The sequence below is a fragment of the Vulpes lagopus genome, chromosome 8 (assembly GCF_018345385.1).
Source record: "Vulpes lagopus strain Blue_001 chromosome 8, ASM1834538v1, whole genome shotgun sequence".
NCBI lineage: Eukaryota > Metazoa > Chordata > Mammalia > Carnivora > Canidae > Vulpes > Vulpes lagopus.
In genome coordinates this window covers 120882803-120903589 of record NC_054831.1, presented here as the reverse complement: position 1 = coordinate 120903589, position 20787 = coordinate 120882803, and the positions used below count along the sequence as shown (strand labels likewise).

The window sequence follows — 20787 nt, the reverse complement described above, 5'->3', positions numbered from 1 at the left end:
TATTTTATTTTATTTATTTATTTTTTAATATCCTTTTAAACTACTTACCAGAACTAAGTTTCAGGTTAAATGATACTTAATAATTGTTTTATGGATTTTTATGACATGTTGCCAAATTTCCAAGATTATGTCACCATTTTGAACACACCACCATTAAATGTTGTTATTTATAATATTCTCTGGTTTAAATTTTTTAAAAATTAGAGATGTAATTGTTAATCCTCTTGAGGTTCACATTTCTTTGGTTACTACTGAAAATGGAAAAAAATGTAGTATTTTATAACTTATGAGGCAGTATTTAAAATTTTTTTAATGAAAAAATATTTTTTAATTTTTTATATTTTTTAAAGATTTTATTTATTCGAAAGAGAGAGAGAGAGGCAGAGGGAGAAGCAGGCTCCATGCAGGGAGCCTGACCTGGGACTTGATCCCAGGTCTCCAGGATCACGCCCTGGGTCAAAGGTGGTGCTAAACCACTGAGCCACCGGGGCTGCCCACCAAAAATATATTTTTAAATATGTTCTTGATCCCTAGCTACTCCTTTTATTCCAGGCAAGGAATTGACTCACTCATGGTATTCCATAGGAGCAAAGAGCTCCACAGATGTAACGGATTATTTATTGACTGTTCCTCGGGTATTAATCAATAAAGGAGTTAAAGTGTAGAACCAGACTCATCAGTGGTCACCAGGGTTGGATTATACACTGGGAGAGGGATACTGATAGATGTAATACGGTGGAAAAGCCACGAAGTTGGCCATCAGAATTTTGTACAAGCTCTGAGACTTTAAGTTACTTTACCTCTCTGGATCCCAGTTAGAATGAATGTGTTAGAACTCTAAGACCTCTTTTAGTTCTCTAATTATTCTTAGGGACTTCCTGTATAACTTTCTGTAGACTTCTCTGGGTGGTAATGGTAGACTAAGGCCATTTGGTAGACTAAGGTCACCAGCAAGGTGATCATGCCTTAAAGGACAGTTTGGGAATCACTGTTTTTTGGAGCAGCCATTGTAGGTCTTCTGTAGGTCCATATTAGTTCCAAAGGGATTGTGCTTATATACCTTATTTTCATCTGTAGATCCAAGCAAGGCATCTGTAAGCTTCAAGATCAACTGCAGGCTTTGTTGGTTTGCATTTTGGTGACAGGTGACAAAATGCCACAGGAGCTTCTAGGGTTGAGCTATAGTAGGATCACGGCCTGAAAAAGATCCTTAATTTTTGCCCTGCCTATAATCACATAATGGAATGTAATTGCTGGAGGGACTTTTTTTTTTTTTTTCTGGAGGGATTTTTAAGATCATCCAGTTTGGTTTCTTGTTTCAAAAACAATGAAGCGGGCAGCCCAGGTGGCTCAGCGGTTTAGCGCTGCCTTTAGCCCAGGGCGTGATCCTGGAGACCTGGGATCGAGTCCCATGTCAGCCTCCCTGCATGGAGCCTGCTTCTCCTTCTGCTTGTGTTTCTGCCTCTCTCTGTGTCTCTCATGAATAAATAAATAAAATCTTAAAAAAAAAAAAAAAAAAAAAGAAAACAATGAAGCTGTATAATAGCAAAATCAGGACAAGATCTCAGGTTTCCTGACTCCGTTTACTGTTGGCAAGAATATGCTTCTGTCCACACAAAGTCTGTCTTTTTTTCCACAGAGTTGGAACGCCAGTTGGAAGAGCAGAAGAAGCAAGCTCAGGATCACAGGCTGAAATCCCAGACGGTTCAAAATGTGGTACTGATGCCTGTGAGCACTCCTAAGCCTCCAAAAAGGCCCCGGCTCCAGCGGCCAGCTTCTACCACAGTCCTGAGCCCTTCTCCTCCCGTCCAGCAGCCTCAATTCACAGTCATCTCACCCATCACCATCACCCCAGTGGGCCAGTCATTTTCCATGGGCAATATTCCGGTGGCCACCCTCAGCCAGGGCTCCAGTCCTGTGACTGTTCATACACTGCCTTCTGGCCCTCAGCTCTTCCGCTATGCCACAGTGGTCTCCTCTGCCAAGAGCAGCTCACCAGACACAGTGACCATCCACCCTTCATCTAGCTTGGCACTGCTAAGCTCTACTGCCATGCAGGATGGGAGTACCCTGGGCAACATGACCACCATGGTAAGCCCCGTGGAGCTGGTGGCCATGGAGTCTGGCCTGACCTCGGCAATCCAGGCTGTTGAAAGCACCTCGGAGGATGGGCAAACCATCATTGAGATTGACCCAGCCCCAGACCCAGAGGCTGAGGATACTGAGGGCAAAGCAGTCATTTTGGAGACAGAACTGAGGACTGAGGAGAAAGTTGTGGCTGAGATGGAAGACCACCAGCATCAAGTCCACAATGTGGAGATTGTGGTCTTAGAGGATTAACTGGGAATCTTGGGGCCAGGAGATATGTTTTGGTTTGGAATTTTAATTATTTGTTTATTTTTATCATTGTCCCACTCATTTCCACATAGGATCCTTTTTTTAAACAAAATTTCATTGTTGTAACTGAAAATGTTGGGTTCCTCCCACCCCCTCATTGAAAAATGGACAAAAACAAGTTGTCCTTCCAGAAGTTGAGAGTAGGTCACTCAATGTCCTAATCCTTTTGCACCAAGAAAGTTATTTCCTTTAGAGGAGGCATCAAAGATAATCAGAAACCCTGTTCAGAAAGCCCTTTCCAGGCTAGTCTGTCTATGTATGCATGTGGTTTTATTTTTGTAAAGATGCATTGACCAAACTTTGGAATATAGATCTGACACTGGAAGGCAACCCACCCACACATGGATGCAGAAGGATACTTTATTTTGTATCCTGGAAAGGGCCCTCAGAGGCAGGTGCAAAACTCTGAAATGAGAGAAGGTTGAACTATGCTTGGAGGGAAGGTGGCATACCAGCAGCAGCTTAAAAAGGGAAATGCTTTGGCCAGGATGGGGCAAGGAAATTATCTTTGTTCCAGAAGTGCAACTGATGCCTCTTGACATCTCTAAGGGTTATTACCATGGGTGCCATTTTGAGAAGAGGCCAGTAATAAGTGGAAGGGTACATCTCCATGGACCAAGTGGCATCAGGAGCCTAGGGGCCTGTGGCTTGGCAAAAATAGAAATCCTGGTTGTCACAGCTGTGCTTTGTGATTCAAGCTCACCTTCCCTCCCTTCCCCAACTTTGTCAAAGCACTTAACCCTCTTAAACTAGGAACAGTCTATTCATTTGCAAACTCTGTGATGTGGTGTGAATTTTTCTGGTTCTTGGACTGTGGCTGTCATGGGGGTGGGGCTCCAAGGCCATCATTTTTATTGCATGACTCCAGGTGCAGGGGAGTTCCTCATCCAGACCAGCTGCCCTTTTTGGTGGGGCCCTTTTTTGGCTTTGGAACCAAAAGCAGCCACTCATTTGGTGCTTCCTCTTGTTCTGCCCTCCATCCCTCAACTGTTAATAGCATCTGTCTCCTGGATCCCACGCTCTTCAGCTTTTTGGCTGATTTGGAGAACAGTGACAGGTGCCTGCCTGCCATCATCCTCTTTTAGATTCATTTATACCATTTATACCACAGATGTTTCTGTGAGATATTAAGCTCATAAAAAACAAAAACAAAAACAAAAACAAACAAAAAAAAAACAAACCTTATGCTTGGCAGGGAAGACTCAACAGCCCCAGCCTATCCTGAGGCACCGAGTAGATGTCTCCTCCTGAGTGAGCTGGACTCCCTGGGAAAGAAGCATTGTCTGCAACATTATATTATAGGAAATGTACCAGGAATGTCAATAATAATATCTTGGGGGGAGGGTTGGGTTTTTTTGTTGTTGTTTTGTTTTGTTTTTTATGTTGTATGTATATTTAGAGCTGGGCTATTTTCTGTGCTGTGATTCCTGCTCTTTGAACATCTTCAGTGTTTGGGGCAAGAATGGACCCTGGTTTTTATTTCTTTGATTACATTGTTTACTGCACTAGGACAAATATAGGGAAATTGCAGACAATTTAAAGGAAAAAGAGGTCAAAAAAGAAAGCACACAACCTTAGGAGTGGGAGGTTTTTGGTTTTTTTTTTTTTTTTTTTTTTTTTTTTTTAATTAAAAGCAAAACTTTGACCTGTAGTTTCCTTTTTTTTTTTTTTTTTTTTTTTTTTAAAGAAGGCACCCACCTGAAGCCATGTTTCTTCCAACAGATGTTGGAAACCCTGTTGTCAAGGAAGTGAAAACTACGTTCTGCCATCCCTCAGATGGCTTTAATAGCTAGAGAAGCCCTCAACTTGGGAGGGTCAATCTTAAAAGCCTTAAGGGTGAGATTTCTGAACCCCATATAGTTGTGGCTTTGAGCTTTAAAATTGTCTGGGGTTTTACTTTTCTCTTCAAAATGTTTAATAGATGTAGCAATCAGCTTAGAACAAACCTTTGGCCCTTTAGTGAGGGAATTGGCTTTCATTATTGCTTCTTTAGGTTTTCTGATGGTACATAAGCAAAAAGAAAATTTCTATCTCAGCCTGAAACTGAAACTCGAACCTAAAATGGCACATGTTATGTGCCTATGGTGGTTTTTAGGGACACTATTCTCTTTCCCAGAGATGGGAGGTCCAATTCAGGACAGAGGAGGAGCTCTGGAGAACACCCACACACTAGCTCAGGTTCCTTTCTTTCCTCCTCCAGCTGTCTGTAGTGTTTTAAGGCAGTGTGACCATCATGCTTCCAAAGTCAAGAGGTCTCCTCCTGAAGACAGAACCTGTTTACTTTCACTATCTGAATAGTCTGGCTGGTGGAAATACATGAGCTTTGTTGTTTTTCTGGTCTTCCAATAGCCTGTTGTTATTGCTAGCTGCTGTGGTACCCGTTGTTGAGTGGGGGTTTCCTCAGAGTCCTGGTCTAAATGATCTCAGACAGCGTGAGAAATATGCAAGCCGTCGGTATGTGCACAAGCAGTTGCAATGAATCATTCCTCAGGCTGACTTGCCAGTAGCCATCTATATTTCTGTTCATTCATTAAATAAACATTTATAAGTACCATCTTTGTGCCAGGCTTTGTGCTAGGCACCGCCAGTACAGAGATGAAGACAGAGTTCTGCACTCAAGGACTTCATACTTCAGAGGTTGTCTAGAGTGAAGAACTATATTTCAGTATAATTGGTTTCTTTTGTTATCCTATGTATTTTATTTTGTGCATTGAAAAACATTCTGAAAATTGGTCTGTAGGTTTCAGCAGACTACAAAAGTCATAAAAAAAAGTTAAGTCTTTTCTAGTGAAATATTGAAATATCGTCATACTGGGGCAAGTGCAGTGATGGAGCTGCTACCTGGGAGCAGAGGAACAAGGCATCAGGCACCTAACTTGGCTTGGGGAGGGGGTGTATGTGTCAGCAAATACAGGAGTACTTCCTGGAGAAGGTGTATACTTGAGCTAATTTAGGAGAGATCACTTTTGGCTAGTTTTTGTACTCCATTTTCAAGTAGTGGGGCTCATTTATGTAAGAGTGGGGAAAATCCTTAGTCTTTCTGCTTCTGACTCCGGAGCTAGGCAAAGTCAGCAGCATGGGCAGTCTCTGGAGAGTATCCTCCTAGAAAAAGCCGAGTTATGCGTCAGCTTCTCTGAGTTTCCATTAGAGAACTCCAGTGCCTGATGAGAATTTAGCTGGTAGAAGGTAAATGCCCCAACCTTCCTGTCATGTGGTTTCCACAAAAGCCTTGGTTGGAGTCAACTGTACAACCATCTCACCTTGATTATATCCCTGCCTTGTTCTTTTCCTCCTTTCAATTTCCAGGCTCCTTCCGTGATCCCATCCCCAAAACAAAACAACTCACAGTTATTCTAAAGTAAAAAATGAACAATATACATGAATATTCAAGATTCAAAGCCACTTCACGTGAAGTTTCTCTCATGCCTCTCCACAGTAGGGAAGGAAGACCAATGTTAATACGAATGCCTTAGAAATTGATATTCAGCTCAGATGGTCTGACACTCTTTAGAGGTGGTGTTTACCTCATTTCGTGAAAGGTACTAAGGTAAGTCTTTGTGGTGGAAAATACTGAAATACTGGTATTGGTAATATTTTGAGTATAAAGATCATATAATCAAGCATGAAATACGTAATTACTAGTTCACTGAATTATAACTGGTCCAGGTTTTAGTACTATTAGGCGGAAGAGATAAACAAAAGGTTGAATTCTGAAAATAGGCAAAAGGTTTTGATTCACTTTGGGCAATGCTCCTGAGGAGTCATCTCTGAAAAGAAAGTCACAAACTAGTCTAGGCCTTGCATTTTCAGACAATTTAACTAGCACCGTTGCTCACAGATTCCCTCACCCCTAGGATACCTCTTGGGGAAATTCTTACATGGTCTAAGGTATTATAATAATACCAAGGTTGTTGCGCTAGACAAGCTGTCAGTTCTATTAGATTTAGACTCTTTCCCTGGAATTTCTCTTAAGCAGCCCTAATTGAGTCCTTCTAAGGATTCCTTCCCAATCCAGGAACAACTTTCTTTGTCCTGATGTATATATACAGTTTGACTTTCTCTAGAAAGTTAAATTTTCCTCTAACTTCCTTATCCATATTCCTACTTCCTTAGCCCTTGTTCTTAGGAGGCAAAGTTGATTTGGTTCCTAAAGTCTGCCGTGTCAGTGATTCTACGTCAGTAACTCTTGAGACAATCATTTTTCTCAGGTACCCCAAGATCCAAACCTCAGCATACATGCATAGTCTGCAGTCTTCACTACTTAAAAAGTTTGCCCAACTCTATCAATCACCTGAATTGAAGGACCTTGGGGATGTGCTTGTGCAATGACTAAAATCTGTCAGGGCGGTGGGGAGGGGGCGCCTGGGTGGTTCAGTTGGTTAAGCAGCTGCCTTCAGCTCAGGTCATGTTCCTAGGGTCCTGGGATTGAGTCCCACATCAGGCCCCCCCTACTCAGTGGGGAGCCTGCTTCTCCCTCTCCCTCTCCCTCTGCCTGCTGCTCCCCCTGCTCATGCTCTTTCTCTCTCAAATAAATAAAATATTTTTTTAATAAGATTTTTATTTTTAAGTAATCTCTATATCCATCTTGGGTCCTGAACCCACAACCCCGAGATCAAGAGTTGCATGCTCCACTGACTAAGCCAACCAACCAGGTGCCCCTAACATCTATCTTTTATATCCAATTGATTCTCTACCCATGGCCCATGGTCCAGGCTAAGAGATGCCTGTTTCCTGGGTAGATTATTTCAGCCCGGTGTGATTCCTACCGCCTCTTCACAATTACCTGAAATTTCTGTTATGTTTTTTGAGCCTCTCAGCCTATAGTACACTACAACCTACTTGAAATTGCCTCTGGGTTCTCCTCTTGCATCTATGGTTTCTAATTATGTGCTTTTACTGACAGTTATGGCAAGTACTATGGTGTATAGGGATTTATTTTTCTAGTTTGAGAACACGAATGAAAAATAGTATTGGATCACATGTAAGGGTAAATGGAGGCTCATAATGACCCAGAAGGAAAGACAAATTCCTCAATGGACTTTGTAGAGGCTTCTAAAGAAAGCATACACAGAGAGGGCTTATTTGCATTCTGAAGTATAAATTTATTTTTTAAAAATTCTGTTTTCAAAAAAAAAAAAATCTGTTTTCTCTAAAGATGTCTATCTATGCATGATAGAGCAACCTAGAAGCCCAGAGCCTTGATCCTCCTGAGACTTTGGTCCACATTTTTGTCTTAACTTTTTACGAAATATAAATGCATACAGGAAAGTGCACAAATGACTGTACAGTTTGGTAAAGTTAAACTGAACACACTCATTAAATCAGCTACCAGATCAAGAAAAAAAAATTAGCACTTTACCCAACCAGGATAACCACTATCTAGCTAACACCATACAGCTCAGTTATACCTGGTTTTCTTTTTTTTAAGATTTTATTTATTAGAACACAAGCACGGGGAGCAATAGAGGGAGAAGGAGATGCAAACTCTGCTGAGCAGCGAGCATGATACAGGGCTTCATCTCAGGACCTTGAGATCATGACCCAAACCAAAATCAAGGGTCCAACACTTAACTGACTGAGCCACCTAGGCGCCCCTAGCATTATCTCATTCAACATTATGATGTGAGATTCACCCATGATGTTGTGTGAAGTTGTAGTTGGCTTCTTCTCACTGCAGTGCAGAAACTAACTGTGCCATAGCTGATCCATCCTAATGATGGTGCTTAGGTAATTTCCAGTTTGGGGCTATTAGAAATTGTGTGTCTGCACATTCTTGTACAGGCTTTTGATGTGCATATATATATGCATTTATGCCCACACAGACTTTCAAACTTAGGACAGTTCACATTAAAAATTCAAGGTACTGTTTTTCTTAAGAAACAAAAACAGTCTAGAAGATCTGACAACACTGGGTGCACATTCCCTCATAGCAACCCTTGAATGGAACTGAGGCCTATCTCTGGTGGAGCATGGTTTCTTTATCACGTAACCCTGTCACTCCCTGTTACAGACCAAGACTTTCTTATTTGGTAGCCTGTTTTTTTTGACTCCGTGATCTCTTAGGACACTCTTCCCCCAGATAACTGCAAAGCTTATTTCCTCACTTCCTTCAGGTCTCTGGTCACATGTTGCCTTATCAGAGTTATCAGAGAAGACTTCCCTGACCACCCACACTATAAAAAATGGCAACTTCCTCTGCACAATGCTTTCTAGTTGTCTTTACCATGTTTTATTTTCCTCCATTTTATGCATGTGACATATTTTTTTTTCTTCCTCAAACTAGAATGGAAGCTCCATGAGAACAGAGCATATTTGTCTCTCTGTCACTGCTGTTTCTAGGCCCAGGTGGCTTGTAGTAGAAACTGAACATGTATTTGATAAATGAATACTAAATAGCCAATACTCTTTGAAGGGGAACTATGTGTCAAACACTGTTCTAAGCACTTTACATATGTTAACCCATTTGATCCTCACAACAATCCTATGTGGTGGATAACATTACTTGCTTCATTTTACAATGAAGAAACATTTATATTCTACCATAAACAATAGATACATTTGAATCATTTAACTCATCAAATTTATTAAACAGAATCTTTAAACTACCAGAGAAGCCTAATACCTTTTAAAAGGAGCCCTTCAATGGATCATCATATAATAATGGTGTTTTATTTGATAATGTGTTTAGTTACCACTTAAGTTAAAATTTTCAGTTGTGGGATTGGGCCTTGATCAGCTGCAGCTTAGATTGAATTGTGAAGATCTGGAGCAGTGGTATAGTAGCTGATAAAATTTTGTGATCTATGCTGGGCAGCAAGTCCAGTTCCCCGTCTCTCCAGAGTTCTGGAGGAGTACTGGACGAAGGAAAAGTTCACTTACTGGATGAAGGATTTTATTTTATTTTATTTTAAAGATTTATTTATTTATTTGAGATAGAGTGCCCAGAAGAGTGAGAACAAGGGGCAGGGTGCCGGGAGGAGGGAAAAGCAGGCTCTCTGCTAAGCAGAGAGCCCAATGTGGGGCTCCATCCCAGGACCTTGGGATCATGACCTGAGCTCAAGGCAGATGCTTAACCAACTGAGCCACACAGGCATCCATGGATTAAGGATTAATTAATTAATTAATTAATTTTTAAAAATTTTATTTAGTAATTCATGAAAGACACAGAGTCAGAGACACAGACAGAGGGAGAAGCAGGCTCCCTGCAGGGAGTCCCATGTGGGACTCAGTCCCAGGACCCCAGATCACACCCTGAGCCGAAGGCAGATGCTCAACCACTGAGCCACCCAGGCGCCCCTGGATGAAGGATTTTAGAACCTAGATCATCTGTCCATCATAGGAAGTACTGACTTATTTATTATTATTTTTTACTTTTAATTTTTTGTGAGTAATCTCTATACTCAATATGGGGCTCAAACTCACGATCCCAAGATCAAATTGTACACTCTACTGACTGAGCCAACCAAGTGCCCCCGATTTATTGCTTTGTTAATGGCCCTGTTTGAAATGATGCTGGTGTCAAGGTCTTTGCTTAGAACTCCTTCATTTCTTTGTTAAGAACCTACTGTGCAAATAGAACCTACTGTGCAAATAAAAAAAAAAAAAAAAAAAAAGAACCTACTGTGCAGGGGATCCCTGGGTGGCACAGCGGTTTGGCACCTGCCTTTGGCCCAGGGTGCGATCCTGGAGACCCGGGATCGAATCCCACGTCAGGCTCCCGGTGCATGGAGCCTGCTTCTCCCTCTGCCTGTGTCTCTGATCTCTCTCTCCCTCTCTCTATCATGAATAAATAAATAAAAATCTTAAAAAAAAAAAAAAAAAGAACCTACTGTGCAGAACCCAACTCCATGTCCTAGTTTCTACATGGAGACCCTACTCCATAGAACATTAATAGAACTATAAAACCTTTACTAACTGAAAAAGCCAACATTGCCTTGCTCCAGGAACTACTGGAACTACTCTGCTACAGAAATGCTAGGTTCACACTGCTATTGACTGAAACACTCTAGTTAGCCTTTCTGAGCTGATTGGACCCAATTTTTTTTGGTAAATATTTTATTTATTTATTTATTCATGAGAGACACAGAGAGATGTAGAGACATCGGCAGAGGGGGAAGCAGGCTCCCTGCAGGGAGCCTGATGTGGGACTCGATCCCAGGACCCTGGGACCATGACCTGAGCCAAAGGCAGACGCTCAACCACTGAGCAACCCAGGTGTCCCTGGACCCAACTTCTTACATACTTGTCTTGTTTGAGTTCTCTGTAGTTTCTAGCCAAGGACCAGGGAAGGATTTATTTGTAAAACATTGTCACAAATCGTTCAGACACACATTTATTGGTTTCATTATTCTTTCTTAGCACACTTTTAAAATTGAACCAGCCCTTCCAGGAGATCCCTGGCTTCATTTCCTTTTGGCCTTATCTCCAGAAATCTTGTTTGCCCTCCATTTTTCTCTGTCTGATTGTCTTAGATTGAGACTATAAATTGATCCCTAGCACACTGCTACTTGGATTTCTAGCTTCTATGTATCAATAAAAGATTAAAAAAAAAAAAAAAGAGTCTTTGGAACCAACATGGGGTTCCAGACATATTTTACCAAATAAGGATGTTTTAAAAATGGCCACTCTTACTGTCATCATTTGAAAAGAAAGGGCATTTTACATCAAAAAGATAGGAGATAAATAATCTCATATTGATTAATTATTTTATTTTTAAAAAAGATTTTATTTATTTATTCATGAGACACACACACACACAGAGGCAGAGACACAGACAGAGAGAGAAGCAGGCTCTATGCAGGGAGCCTGATGTGGGACTCCATTCTGGGACTCAAGGATTACGCCCCTGGCCGAAGGCAGGTGCTAAACTGCTGAGCCGCCCAAGGATCCCCTCATATTATTAATTTAATAATAATAATAAAAAAGCCCTGTACATTGAATGAATACATTTAGCTTTATGAAAACTCATTACAGGGATCCCTGGGTAGCACAGTGGTTTGGCGCCTGCCTTTGGCCCAGGGCACGATCCTGGAGACCCGGGATCGAGTCCCACATCGGGCTCCCGGTGCATGGAGCCTGCTTCTCCCTCTGCCTGTGTCTCTGCCTCTCTCTCTCTGTGACTATCATAAGTAAATAAAAAAAGAAAACTCATTACATTATCATTATTGTTCTTACTTCCTGGAGGACTGGTGAAAATTTCTACTCTTAACCTCTAGACTCTAAGTTGAATCTTCAAGACTCCTTTACTGCTGGTCCTTTCTTGGTGCTGTTCTTCTCTGCCCTCAATATCTCTAACAGCTGCCTTTGGATTTGCACAGCTGTGAATTACTAGAGTCTAAAGGTCACCTGGCTCAGCTGCAGGTCTTTTCTTCCTTTTGCCTCGTTCTCATATTGCTCTTTTTATGCTTCCATTCAACCCATCATGAAATACACCTGCACATTACAAAGCCAATCACCCACTTACCTTGGGATTTCCACAGAGCCTTTCTTTTTAACAGTCAATTAAACTAGTTAAGTCTCTGCACATTTAACTTTTTTTAAAGTTTATATTTTTAGTAATCTCTACACCCAATGTGGGGCTTGAACTCATGATATAGAGATCAAGAATCACATGTTCTTCTGATTGAGCTAGCCAGGTGCTCTGCACATTTAGCTTTTTTTTTTTTTTTTTTTAAGATCTTATTTATTTGATAGGGCACAAGCAGGTGGAGCAACAGAGGGAGAGGGAGAAACAGGCTCCCGGCTGAGCAGGGAGCCTGATGCGGGGCTGGATCCCAAGACCCTGGGATCATGATCTAAGCTGAAGGCAGATGTTTAACTGACTGAGCCACCCAGTCACCCCTTACATTTAACTTTTTAATATATATGTTGGCCCCACCAGATTTTCATTACTAAAATGAGAATTGACATTACTAGGGAGAATTTTGAAATGAATGAGATAAATTAATTCAACAAATATTTACTTAGCTTTGGAATATAAAGATCAATAATAAAAATGTTCCTTATTCTTTTTCTTAAAATTTTTTTTATTTATTCATGAGAGACATACAGAGAGAGGCAGAGACACAGGCAGAGGGAGAAGCAGGCTCCATGCAGGGAGGGCAATGCAGTACTTGATCCCGGGACTCCAGGGTCACACCCTGGATCAAAGGCAGGCACTCAACTGCTGAGCCACCTGGGTGTCCTGATAAATGTTCCTTGTTCTATAGGCAGTCCTAGACTTACTGGAGAAGCAATATGTAAGCCCAAGGCTTGGTTCTTTTAACCTGGGGTCCATGGGATAGATGGGCTTGGGAAGGGAGTGCTCAATGCAATTGCTGGCAAAAATTTTGATGCATGTACCTTTTTCTAAGGAGAAAATTAATTTCTCCCATTAGATTATCAACTAAATGCAAAACTTCCAAAAGAAAAATGAACACTGATGTAAACAGAGAATTTTAATACAGTAAAATGTTACAATAAGGAAATATGACTAACATTATGAGTGAACAAAGAATAAAGCATGTTTCCACTTGGGGGAAGAAATAAGGCATCATTTGATGAGGGTCTCAAAGACAGATAGGAGCTGGGCAGGTGAAATGACCAGGCATTTGACGCAGAAAGAATTGCATGTGCATTACTTCAGGTTCCAGAAAAAATGTGTGTGGAGGGAAAAGTTCAGTGTGACTGGGGCATAAGTACATGGTGAGAAATACACAGGACCAGAGAGAGTGGCAAGCTTTTGTACATTGTATAGACTACCAGAAGAAATCTTTAAAAATAGGGTTTTACACTATCAGTTGTGTGAAGGATATAAACATTTCTCTATTCCTACCTTACTAAGGGGGTGACTTGGGCCATGAGGTCTATTACTTCTGAAGGCTGGAAAACTTTGAGAACTAGAGCTTGAGGACCCACCCCTGGCCTATGACATTCTCTCTCCCTATCTTTTTTTTTTATTGGTGTTCAATTTGCCAACATATAGAATAATACCCAGTGCTCATCCCATCAAGTGCCCCTCTCAGTGCCCGTCACCCAGTCACCCCCACCCCCCGCCCACCTCCCCTTCTACCACCCCGGCCTGTGACATTCTAGAGTATATGAAATCTGTCCTCTTTGCTACTTCTTTTTTCTCTCTTAGCCCTACTCCTCACTTCATGTATCTCTAAGGACTGCTTTGGTTTCTGCCTTCCAGAGGTTGAAAACGATGGAACCAGAATGGACTTTAGAATTTATTTTGGTCCAACTTCCTAATTTTACAGCTTTGGGAATAGATTCTGAGGGAATGATGTACTCTTCTTGTCTCCCCTTCTGTCTCTCTGGTTTGCTGTGGGGTCTTTTGCTCTTCTCCCTCTCTTCTGAGTGAATTGTAGGGATGCCTTTCACTTCCACTAATATCTTTATACCAAAGGCTCCAAGATTTGTAGTCCCAGCTATGTTTTTCTCTCTCTGTCCCCCGCCCTTTGTTTATAGAACATTTCTATCTGATGCTTTATGTTTTCCTGAGATGTCCAAAGATAAATGTATGGTCTTTTTCCATTATCTCCCCACATTAAAACATGCCACCTCATCCACTCAATTGCTCAAATCAAATCAGGTATCATCTTTGATAACTCTTCCTTTAGAACCCTTCTCCCAGTCTAATCCATCACCAAGACCTCTTATCTTACCTCCCAAAATGTTCATTTTGTCCATTTCTAACTGTCTTCACTGCCACTACGTTAGACCATTATCTTTTGCCTAGATTTACTACATGTCTCTTCTAACTCCTAATCAACTCTCTTCTTCCTAGATAGGTCTACTTCCCACACTGCAACCAAAAGGAACTTCTTAAAACATAAACCTGAGAATGCTATACTCCCATTAACTCCCTACTAGTTGATCATCATTTGCAGCTAATGACTAACGTCCCTGTTTTTCTTCTTTCTCCAGTCTCGTCTGGTGCCACCCTCTCTCTCATTATGCGCCCGTCATGCTGGCCTTCTTTCCATTCCTTATCAGTCAGTGCCAAGCTCCTTCCTCACACAGGGCCTTTGCACATATTGTTTCCGTACTTCCCTTCTCTCCTTGTCTGGTTAATTTCTGGTCATCCTTCAGGTTTTATTTTTTATTTTAATTTTTTTATTTTAAATTTTTTTTTATCCTTCAGGTTTTAGCTGAAGCTTATGACCTCAGGGAAAGCTTCCTTGCCCCCCTGATTAGGTTAGATCCATCTGTGCTTTCTCATTGCACTTTGCACAACTGTAATTGAATAACTATTTACTTACTGTCATTTTCCCTGACTAGTCTATAAGCTTCATGAGTAAGTGAACTCTTAAAATTTTCTCTCTAGCACATTGCCTGACCCTCAATAAATCCCTGTTAAAAGGGGTATTGAGTGCTTTATCCACCCAGAAGCAGAGCTGAAACTAGAACCCAAGCCTATTTCTAGTACGTTATTCCTTTCTTAAATCGTGAGGGGTCTATCCTGGTAATATGATACTCCACACTCCAGACTTCCTCTCCCTTTTCCCAGTGGTAAGTGATCTGTCTTGTGTATTCTATTCAGGGGTCTCTTACAGCTGATCTGGAGAATTAATAGGGGTTTAGAGATTACCCTTACTTCAAGGATATTTGCATTTTAACTCCTGGGAACTCCTGGAGGGCAGAAAGGAACCCCAAAGAAACTACAGTAGTCCCATTTTATCTACAAGGCATATGTTTCAAGATCTCCCAGTGGATATTTGAAACTGCAGATAGTACTGAACCTTATATATACTGTTTTTTTTTTCTATATGTACCTACCTAAAATAAAGTTTAATTTATAAATTAGGTGCAAAAAAAAAAGGTTAACAACAGGGATCCCTGGGTGGCGCAGCGGTTTGGTGCCTGCCTTTGGCCCAGGGCGCGATCCTCGAGACCCGGGATCAAATCCCACATCGGGCTCCCGGTGCATGGAGCCTGCTTCTCCCTCTGCCTATGTCTCTGCCTCTCTCTCTCTCTCTGTATGACTATCATAAGTAAATAAAATAAAATAAAAAGGTTAACAACAATAATAAAACAACTATAATGATATACTGGAATAAAGGTTATATGAATGGGGTCTATCAAAAATATCTTTTTAAAAATTTTTTTTTATTTTTTAAAGACTTTATTTATTTATTCACAAGAGACACGGAGAGAGGCAGAGACACAGGCAGAGGGAGAAGCAGGCTCCAAGCAGGGAGCCCAATGTGGGACTTGATCCCAGGACTCCAGGATCACACCCTGGGCCAGAGGCAGGTGCTAAACGGCTGAGCCACCCAGGGATCCCTATCAAAAATATCTTATTGTAGCTTTCTGTACTTGTCCTTGTGGTGGTGGCAGCAGGCACACCCTGGACATGCAATAGGATGCCAGCAAGTTTGTGGACCTGTACCTGTTGCAGAAATGCTCTGCCAGCTACTGCAACATGGGTGCTAAGGACCACACACGCCCATCCAGATGAACATGGCCAAGGTTGACAAGGTGACAGGTGGTTTCAAATGGCCAGTTTAAAATCTATGCTATCTGTGGGGGCCATTCATAGGTTAGGTGAGTCAGAGGATAGAATCCTCTGACTGATCGAGGCTGACAGCACCATTTCAAAGAACTTCTGACAGGAGAGGATTGCGGATGTGGGATATTTGTCATAAATAAATAGCACCCCCCCCCAAAATATTGTAATATACTCATTCTTCTTGTGATGATGTGAGATGATAAAATGCCTACATGATGCAATGATGAGAAATGAACGGCATAGGCATTATAACCAAGCATATACACAAAGCTACTGTTGATTTTCTGACCACACGTCAGAAAATCTTCTCTCTCTCTGTGTGACTATAGTAAATCTTCTCTGTGTGTGACTATCGTAAATAAATAAAAATAAAAAAAAAAGAAAAGAAAACCTCAGATAAGGGAGAACTATTGTAAGAAAACTTTCAGGCCCTGCAAATGTCATTGGAAGGAGGGAATTTTCACTATTATCCCTTAATGGGATTATAGGAAAGGAATCTGCAATGTACCAGACTGCTTCTGTGTTGCTTTTTTAACCTTTATCTTCACAACAAACCTGTTAGGTAAATATTATTATTCCATTTTTCAAATGAGTGAATCTCTGAAAGGTCTAGTAAATTACCTGTTACAAATCTGGTGATGAGGCCAATATTTAGTCCCTCCCCTCCGCAGGACATGACTCTTGGTCAATCCTTTTCTTAGCAAATCATGTTGCTTTCAAGGGTAAGTGTAAGCAACTGTTTATACAAAAATCAGAGTTATGGAGTTAACTGGCTAAGTGTCTTTAAAAAAAAAAAAAAAGGCTTACTAGGTTTCTCTAGGTTTCTTTCATTCCCTTGTTGGGATCTACGCTCCAAGACTTGACATTTTACTGTCTCTACAGAAGTCCATCACACATTGGTGTCTGACCTTATTCATTCCAAACATAAATGTGATTATGGGCAGATAAAAATGCCTTGAGCACTCTGAGCAAAATTATAATGCAAAATCCAAATTGCTATGTTGTCATTTATTTTACCACTGAGTCCACCAAACCTGTTTCCAGAGAGTGGATGGTATCAGGTTGACAACTCAACAGTGCATTATTTATCTGTTTACTACTATTTGCAATAACAGAAGCTAATAGGAGCTAGGCTGTCCTAGGATCAAATATCCCCTCATGAGTTTGGGTTTGCTGCTGATTAAAAATGGTTTTGCACATATTATGGATCTCATCTGGATTTTGATTCCTGAATACAGGATATTTTTTTGGGGGTGGAGGGTCACTATTATATTTCTCCTAGAAATATGTCAGCTATACACATGACTATTTAATAGACTTGTGACTTTGGGGGCATTGCTTAGTCTGTTTCCCCGGTTGTAAAACAGAGACTGAAGATTATTTGGAAGATGCTGCTAGCTTTTAAATGTTTGAAAGCACCTATCAACAAAACCTAACCCACAGCAGGTGTTCAAATAGAGTTAATTTCTCTCCTTTCACAGGTAAGGATATTCGCTCTTGAGGTCCATAGATTTATAGATTCTCGGGACTTGTCAAAAGTACGTGGGATATTTTGTGTAGATGTGTCAGGTGTGTTTTTCTTGGAAATAAAGGCCACAGTTTAACAGATTATCGTAGTGGCTAACAACTTCTCTCAGTGGTTGAGCATCTGCCTTTGGCCCAGGGCATGATCCCAGGATCCAGGATCAAGTCCCACATCGGGCTCCTTGCATGGAGCCTGCTTCGCCCTCTGCCTGTATCTCTGCCTCTCTCTCTATGTCTCTCATGAATAAATCAATAAATAATCTTATAAAAAAATTTCCCCCCTAAAACAGAGCTGTCGATTGTCCTCCCTGCAATGCCAAATCCCTCTTGCAGGGGACCGGATTTTTTTGTGGATGATTCTGTTCTCTGGGCGGTCTTTTTGCAGCCCAACAGAGGAATATAACCAGGTCCCCGGTGGTAGTGATGATGCTGTGTATGTCTCCGGGCAGTGCCCCCATGAACTTTCCCTGGGGGCTGTGACCCCTCTCAGGGTTCCCTCCCGCATGGGGGGGGGTGGGGTGCCATTTGCAGCTGGGAGGCAGGTTTATTTTGAGGTCTCTCGCGCTCCAGGGGGGGTGTCAATTCTTCCTTGAGAAACTCTGGCTTTTGTGGGTTTTCTTAAGCCAAAGCTACTCTCGGGAGGTGTTCGTCCAAACCTCGTGGCGCGACCCTGACCGCCCCCACCTTCCTACAGGCCCCAGTCCCGAGGCGGTGGGGGCGGGGAGGCCGCGCTCGCCGCTTCCGCTCCTCCAGCCCACCAGAGGGCTCTGCGGCCTCGCCTCTTCCTTCCCGGAGTGCTTCGCGCCGGGCCCCTTCCGCGTGGGTGAGTGAATGTGAGAGTCAGCGTCGCGCCGCGCGCGCCGTCCGCCTCCGCCGCTCGGCGCCCTTATTTCGGCTGCGAGGGGCGGGCGCGCGCGTAAAGGCATAGAGACGGGCGTTGAGCTCTCGGGCTAGAGCGTCGCCGAGTCGGAGCCGGAGCCCGAGCCGCGCGCTGTGTCTCCGCTGCGTCCGCCGAGGCCCCCGAGTGTCAGGGACAAAAGCCGCCGCCGCGCCGCCTGCTCCCGCCGCCAGGGCTCATCCGCCGCCGCCGCCGCCCTGACGAGAGTCCGCCGCCGTCGCCACCCGTGAGGATCCGAGAGCCATGTCGGCCAGCAGCCTCTTGGAGCAGGTACAGGCCCGGCCCGCATGCCTCGGCCATTGTGTGAGGCGAGAGGGAGCCCGACTAGGCCCGGGCCCGCCGCCCCCGGTCGGGCCGGGCCGAGGCGGCGCCTCTCGCGGGCCGGGTTTCGGGCCTCTCAGGCCGGCCGCGCCCAGCGCCTCGCCCTCAGCCCGCTCTCCCGCTTCGCCCCGGGCCTCGAAGCCCACGGGCCGCGCTGCGCGCCCTCCTCTCAGCCGGCCTCCTTTTCTTCCTTGTTTCCTTCCCCTTCCTTGAAGCCCTGGTCCGCTGGCGGGGCTGCTGGCGCGTCCCCCGCTTTTTCTCCGCGGGCCCCGCCGGCCTGCGCCTTTCCCCGCCTCCCATTTTCAGCCTCCCCCTCACCACCATTCCTGACGCCTCCCGTCAGGCCTGCTCCTTTATTCCTGCTCGGGCCCGGCTTTAATTCGTCTTTCCTTTTCCTTTCTCCCTCGGACGGCTTGCTGCTCGGCGACGTTTTTCTTCGCCCGCAGAGACCAAAAGGTCAAGGAAACAAAGGTGAGCCCAGCTCCGCCGGTGGCCCCGGGCCGGGAGGGGGACGCCGAGTGGTGGGGGCGGGGTCTCCGGGAAGCGCCCCGGGGAGAGGACCTTTCGGAAGCCGCTTAGTTCGCAGGTGCCTCACACTTAAGTGTTTGACCCTTTCGGTGTGTTCCTGCAGCTGGCGAGCAGCTTTCCAGTGAACAAGGAGTAATTCATCAGGGGTGGGGGTGGATTCGGTTTTGAAATGTCCCAGGTCCTTAGTTTCCTGTAGGTCTTAGGAGGCCTTTGTTTTTCATCCTCGTGGATCACACTCTGGAAGTACTCACATGTGATGGGGGGTGGGGGGAGGGGAAGCGGGAGGGAATTGAAATCTAGAGGAGCCAATAAAATGACCTTTTTTAGATCAGCTTGCTCCGGGTAGAGGGAGACATTTTCATTGACGAACGTTGCTCAGCGTTCACTTGCCTCTTAATCCGTTTGAAATTCAAACTTATTTGCTTTGTTGAGTAAGGTCCCCGTGGCTAGAATGTATTTTGCTTACTTTGGGAGGTAGATGGTACAATTAAGGCGCTGCTAATTTATTTGAATTTTTTCCCTTCAGTACAAAATGGATCTGTACATCAAAAGGATGGATTAAATGATGATGATTTTGAACCTTACTTGAGTCCACAGGCAAGGCCCGTGAGTAGTTAACCATTTACATGCCTGATCAAAGGGTGTAGGATACCGTATTTTTTTCTCTGTCCTATCAATAAATCTCATTATCAGGGGGTGACTTAATACCCGTCCATGTGTTGTAACAGGAGTTACTACAAATGATACAGGCTGTTAAGACTCCCATCTCTGTTGACAGCAAACATATTCTGAGATTAGAGGTGATAGCATTTTATAGTATACTAACCGCATGTGTTAGTAATTCTCCTTACCAAGAATGTAACAGTGCAAAACTGAAGAATACTTTTTAGCTTCAGTATTGTTTTTACCCCACAACCCTTTTTCTTTAAGGAAAACTGGATGCAAATGCGATGGGGAGAAAAGTAATAAAAAATCACCTGAACTTTATTCAGTACTGCAGAACTGGAATCTTCCTTTTCATCTGGTCACTAGTTAGTGGGTTCTTAGGTTACCCTAAATTTTGGACTTAGGTATTCCTTTTTCAAGCTGAGCTGTATCTGTAGGCACCAACTTTGTACACTTCGGGATTCTCACTTACGGGAGCTATAGGATTCATAAAATGGAGTTAAAGGAAGATAAAATACTGTTTAGCACAAATGAAGCTCAAGAATGATTGAGGTTTTTGCCATGTAACCTGTTCTAATTTCTTCTAGCTCTGCAGCCTCATATGTTAACATGATCTGTGCATGTAGAAACTACTTTGATTTGTCAGTTCTTTTGCATTAATATCTTGGGTCCCAAACACATAACACTCAGGGTTGTAGCTAATAAAAATCCACAGGTTAATAAACAAAAAGAAAAACTTAACAGTAACTCAAGATATCCTAAAAAATGAAAAAGCAGGGCAGCCCAGGTAGCTCAGCAGTTTAGCGCCACCTTTGGCCCAGGGCGTGATCCTGGAGACCCCAGATGGAGTCTCACGTCAGACTCCCTGCATGGAGCCTGCTTCTCCCTCTGCCTGTGTCTCTGCCCCACCCCCCCCTCTGTCTCTGTCTCTTGTGCATAAATAAAATCTTAAAAAAAA

The 20787-nt window shown here is 43.1% G+C and overlaps 2 protein-coding genes and 1 pseudogene across 10 annotated transcripts in view; all 3 read left to right on the top strand.

Moving 5' to 3' along the window:
- Positions 1 to 4953, top strand: part of GMEB1 (glucocorticoid modulatory element binding protein 1) — a 43351-nt gene extending 38398 nt beyond the window's left edge. For all 9 annotated transcript variants that reach the window (XM_041767893.1, XM_041767896.1, XM_041767891.1 and 6 more), the window contains one exon: positions 1640 to 4953. In XM_041767893.1, the coding sequence (XP_041623827.1) occupies positions 1640 to 2340 (701 nt within the window). In that variant the 3' untranslated portion in view covers positions 2341 to 4953. The remainder of the gene's footprint in view (positions 1 to 1639) is intronic.
- Positions 4954 to 15736: 10783 nt separating this feature from the next.
- On the top strand, positions 15737 to 15992 carry LOC121498243 (annotated as a pseudogene).
- A 2237-nt stretch (positions 15993 to 18229) lies between these two features.
- The window catches only part of YTHDF2 (YTH N6-methyladenosine RNA binding protein 2), a 32982-nt gene continuing 30424 nt past the window's right edge, over positions 18230 to 20787 (top strand). The window contains 3 exon segments of the mRNA XM_041767640.1: positions 18230 to 18584; positions 19082 to 19106; positions 19690 to 19769. Coding sequence (XP_041623574.1) covers positions 18558 to 18584; positions 19082 to 19106; positions 19690 to 19769 — 132 coding nt within the window. The 5' untranslated portion in view covers positions 18230 to 18557.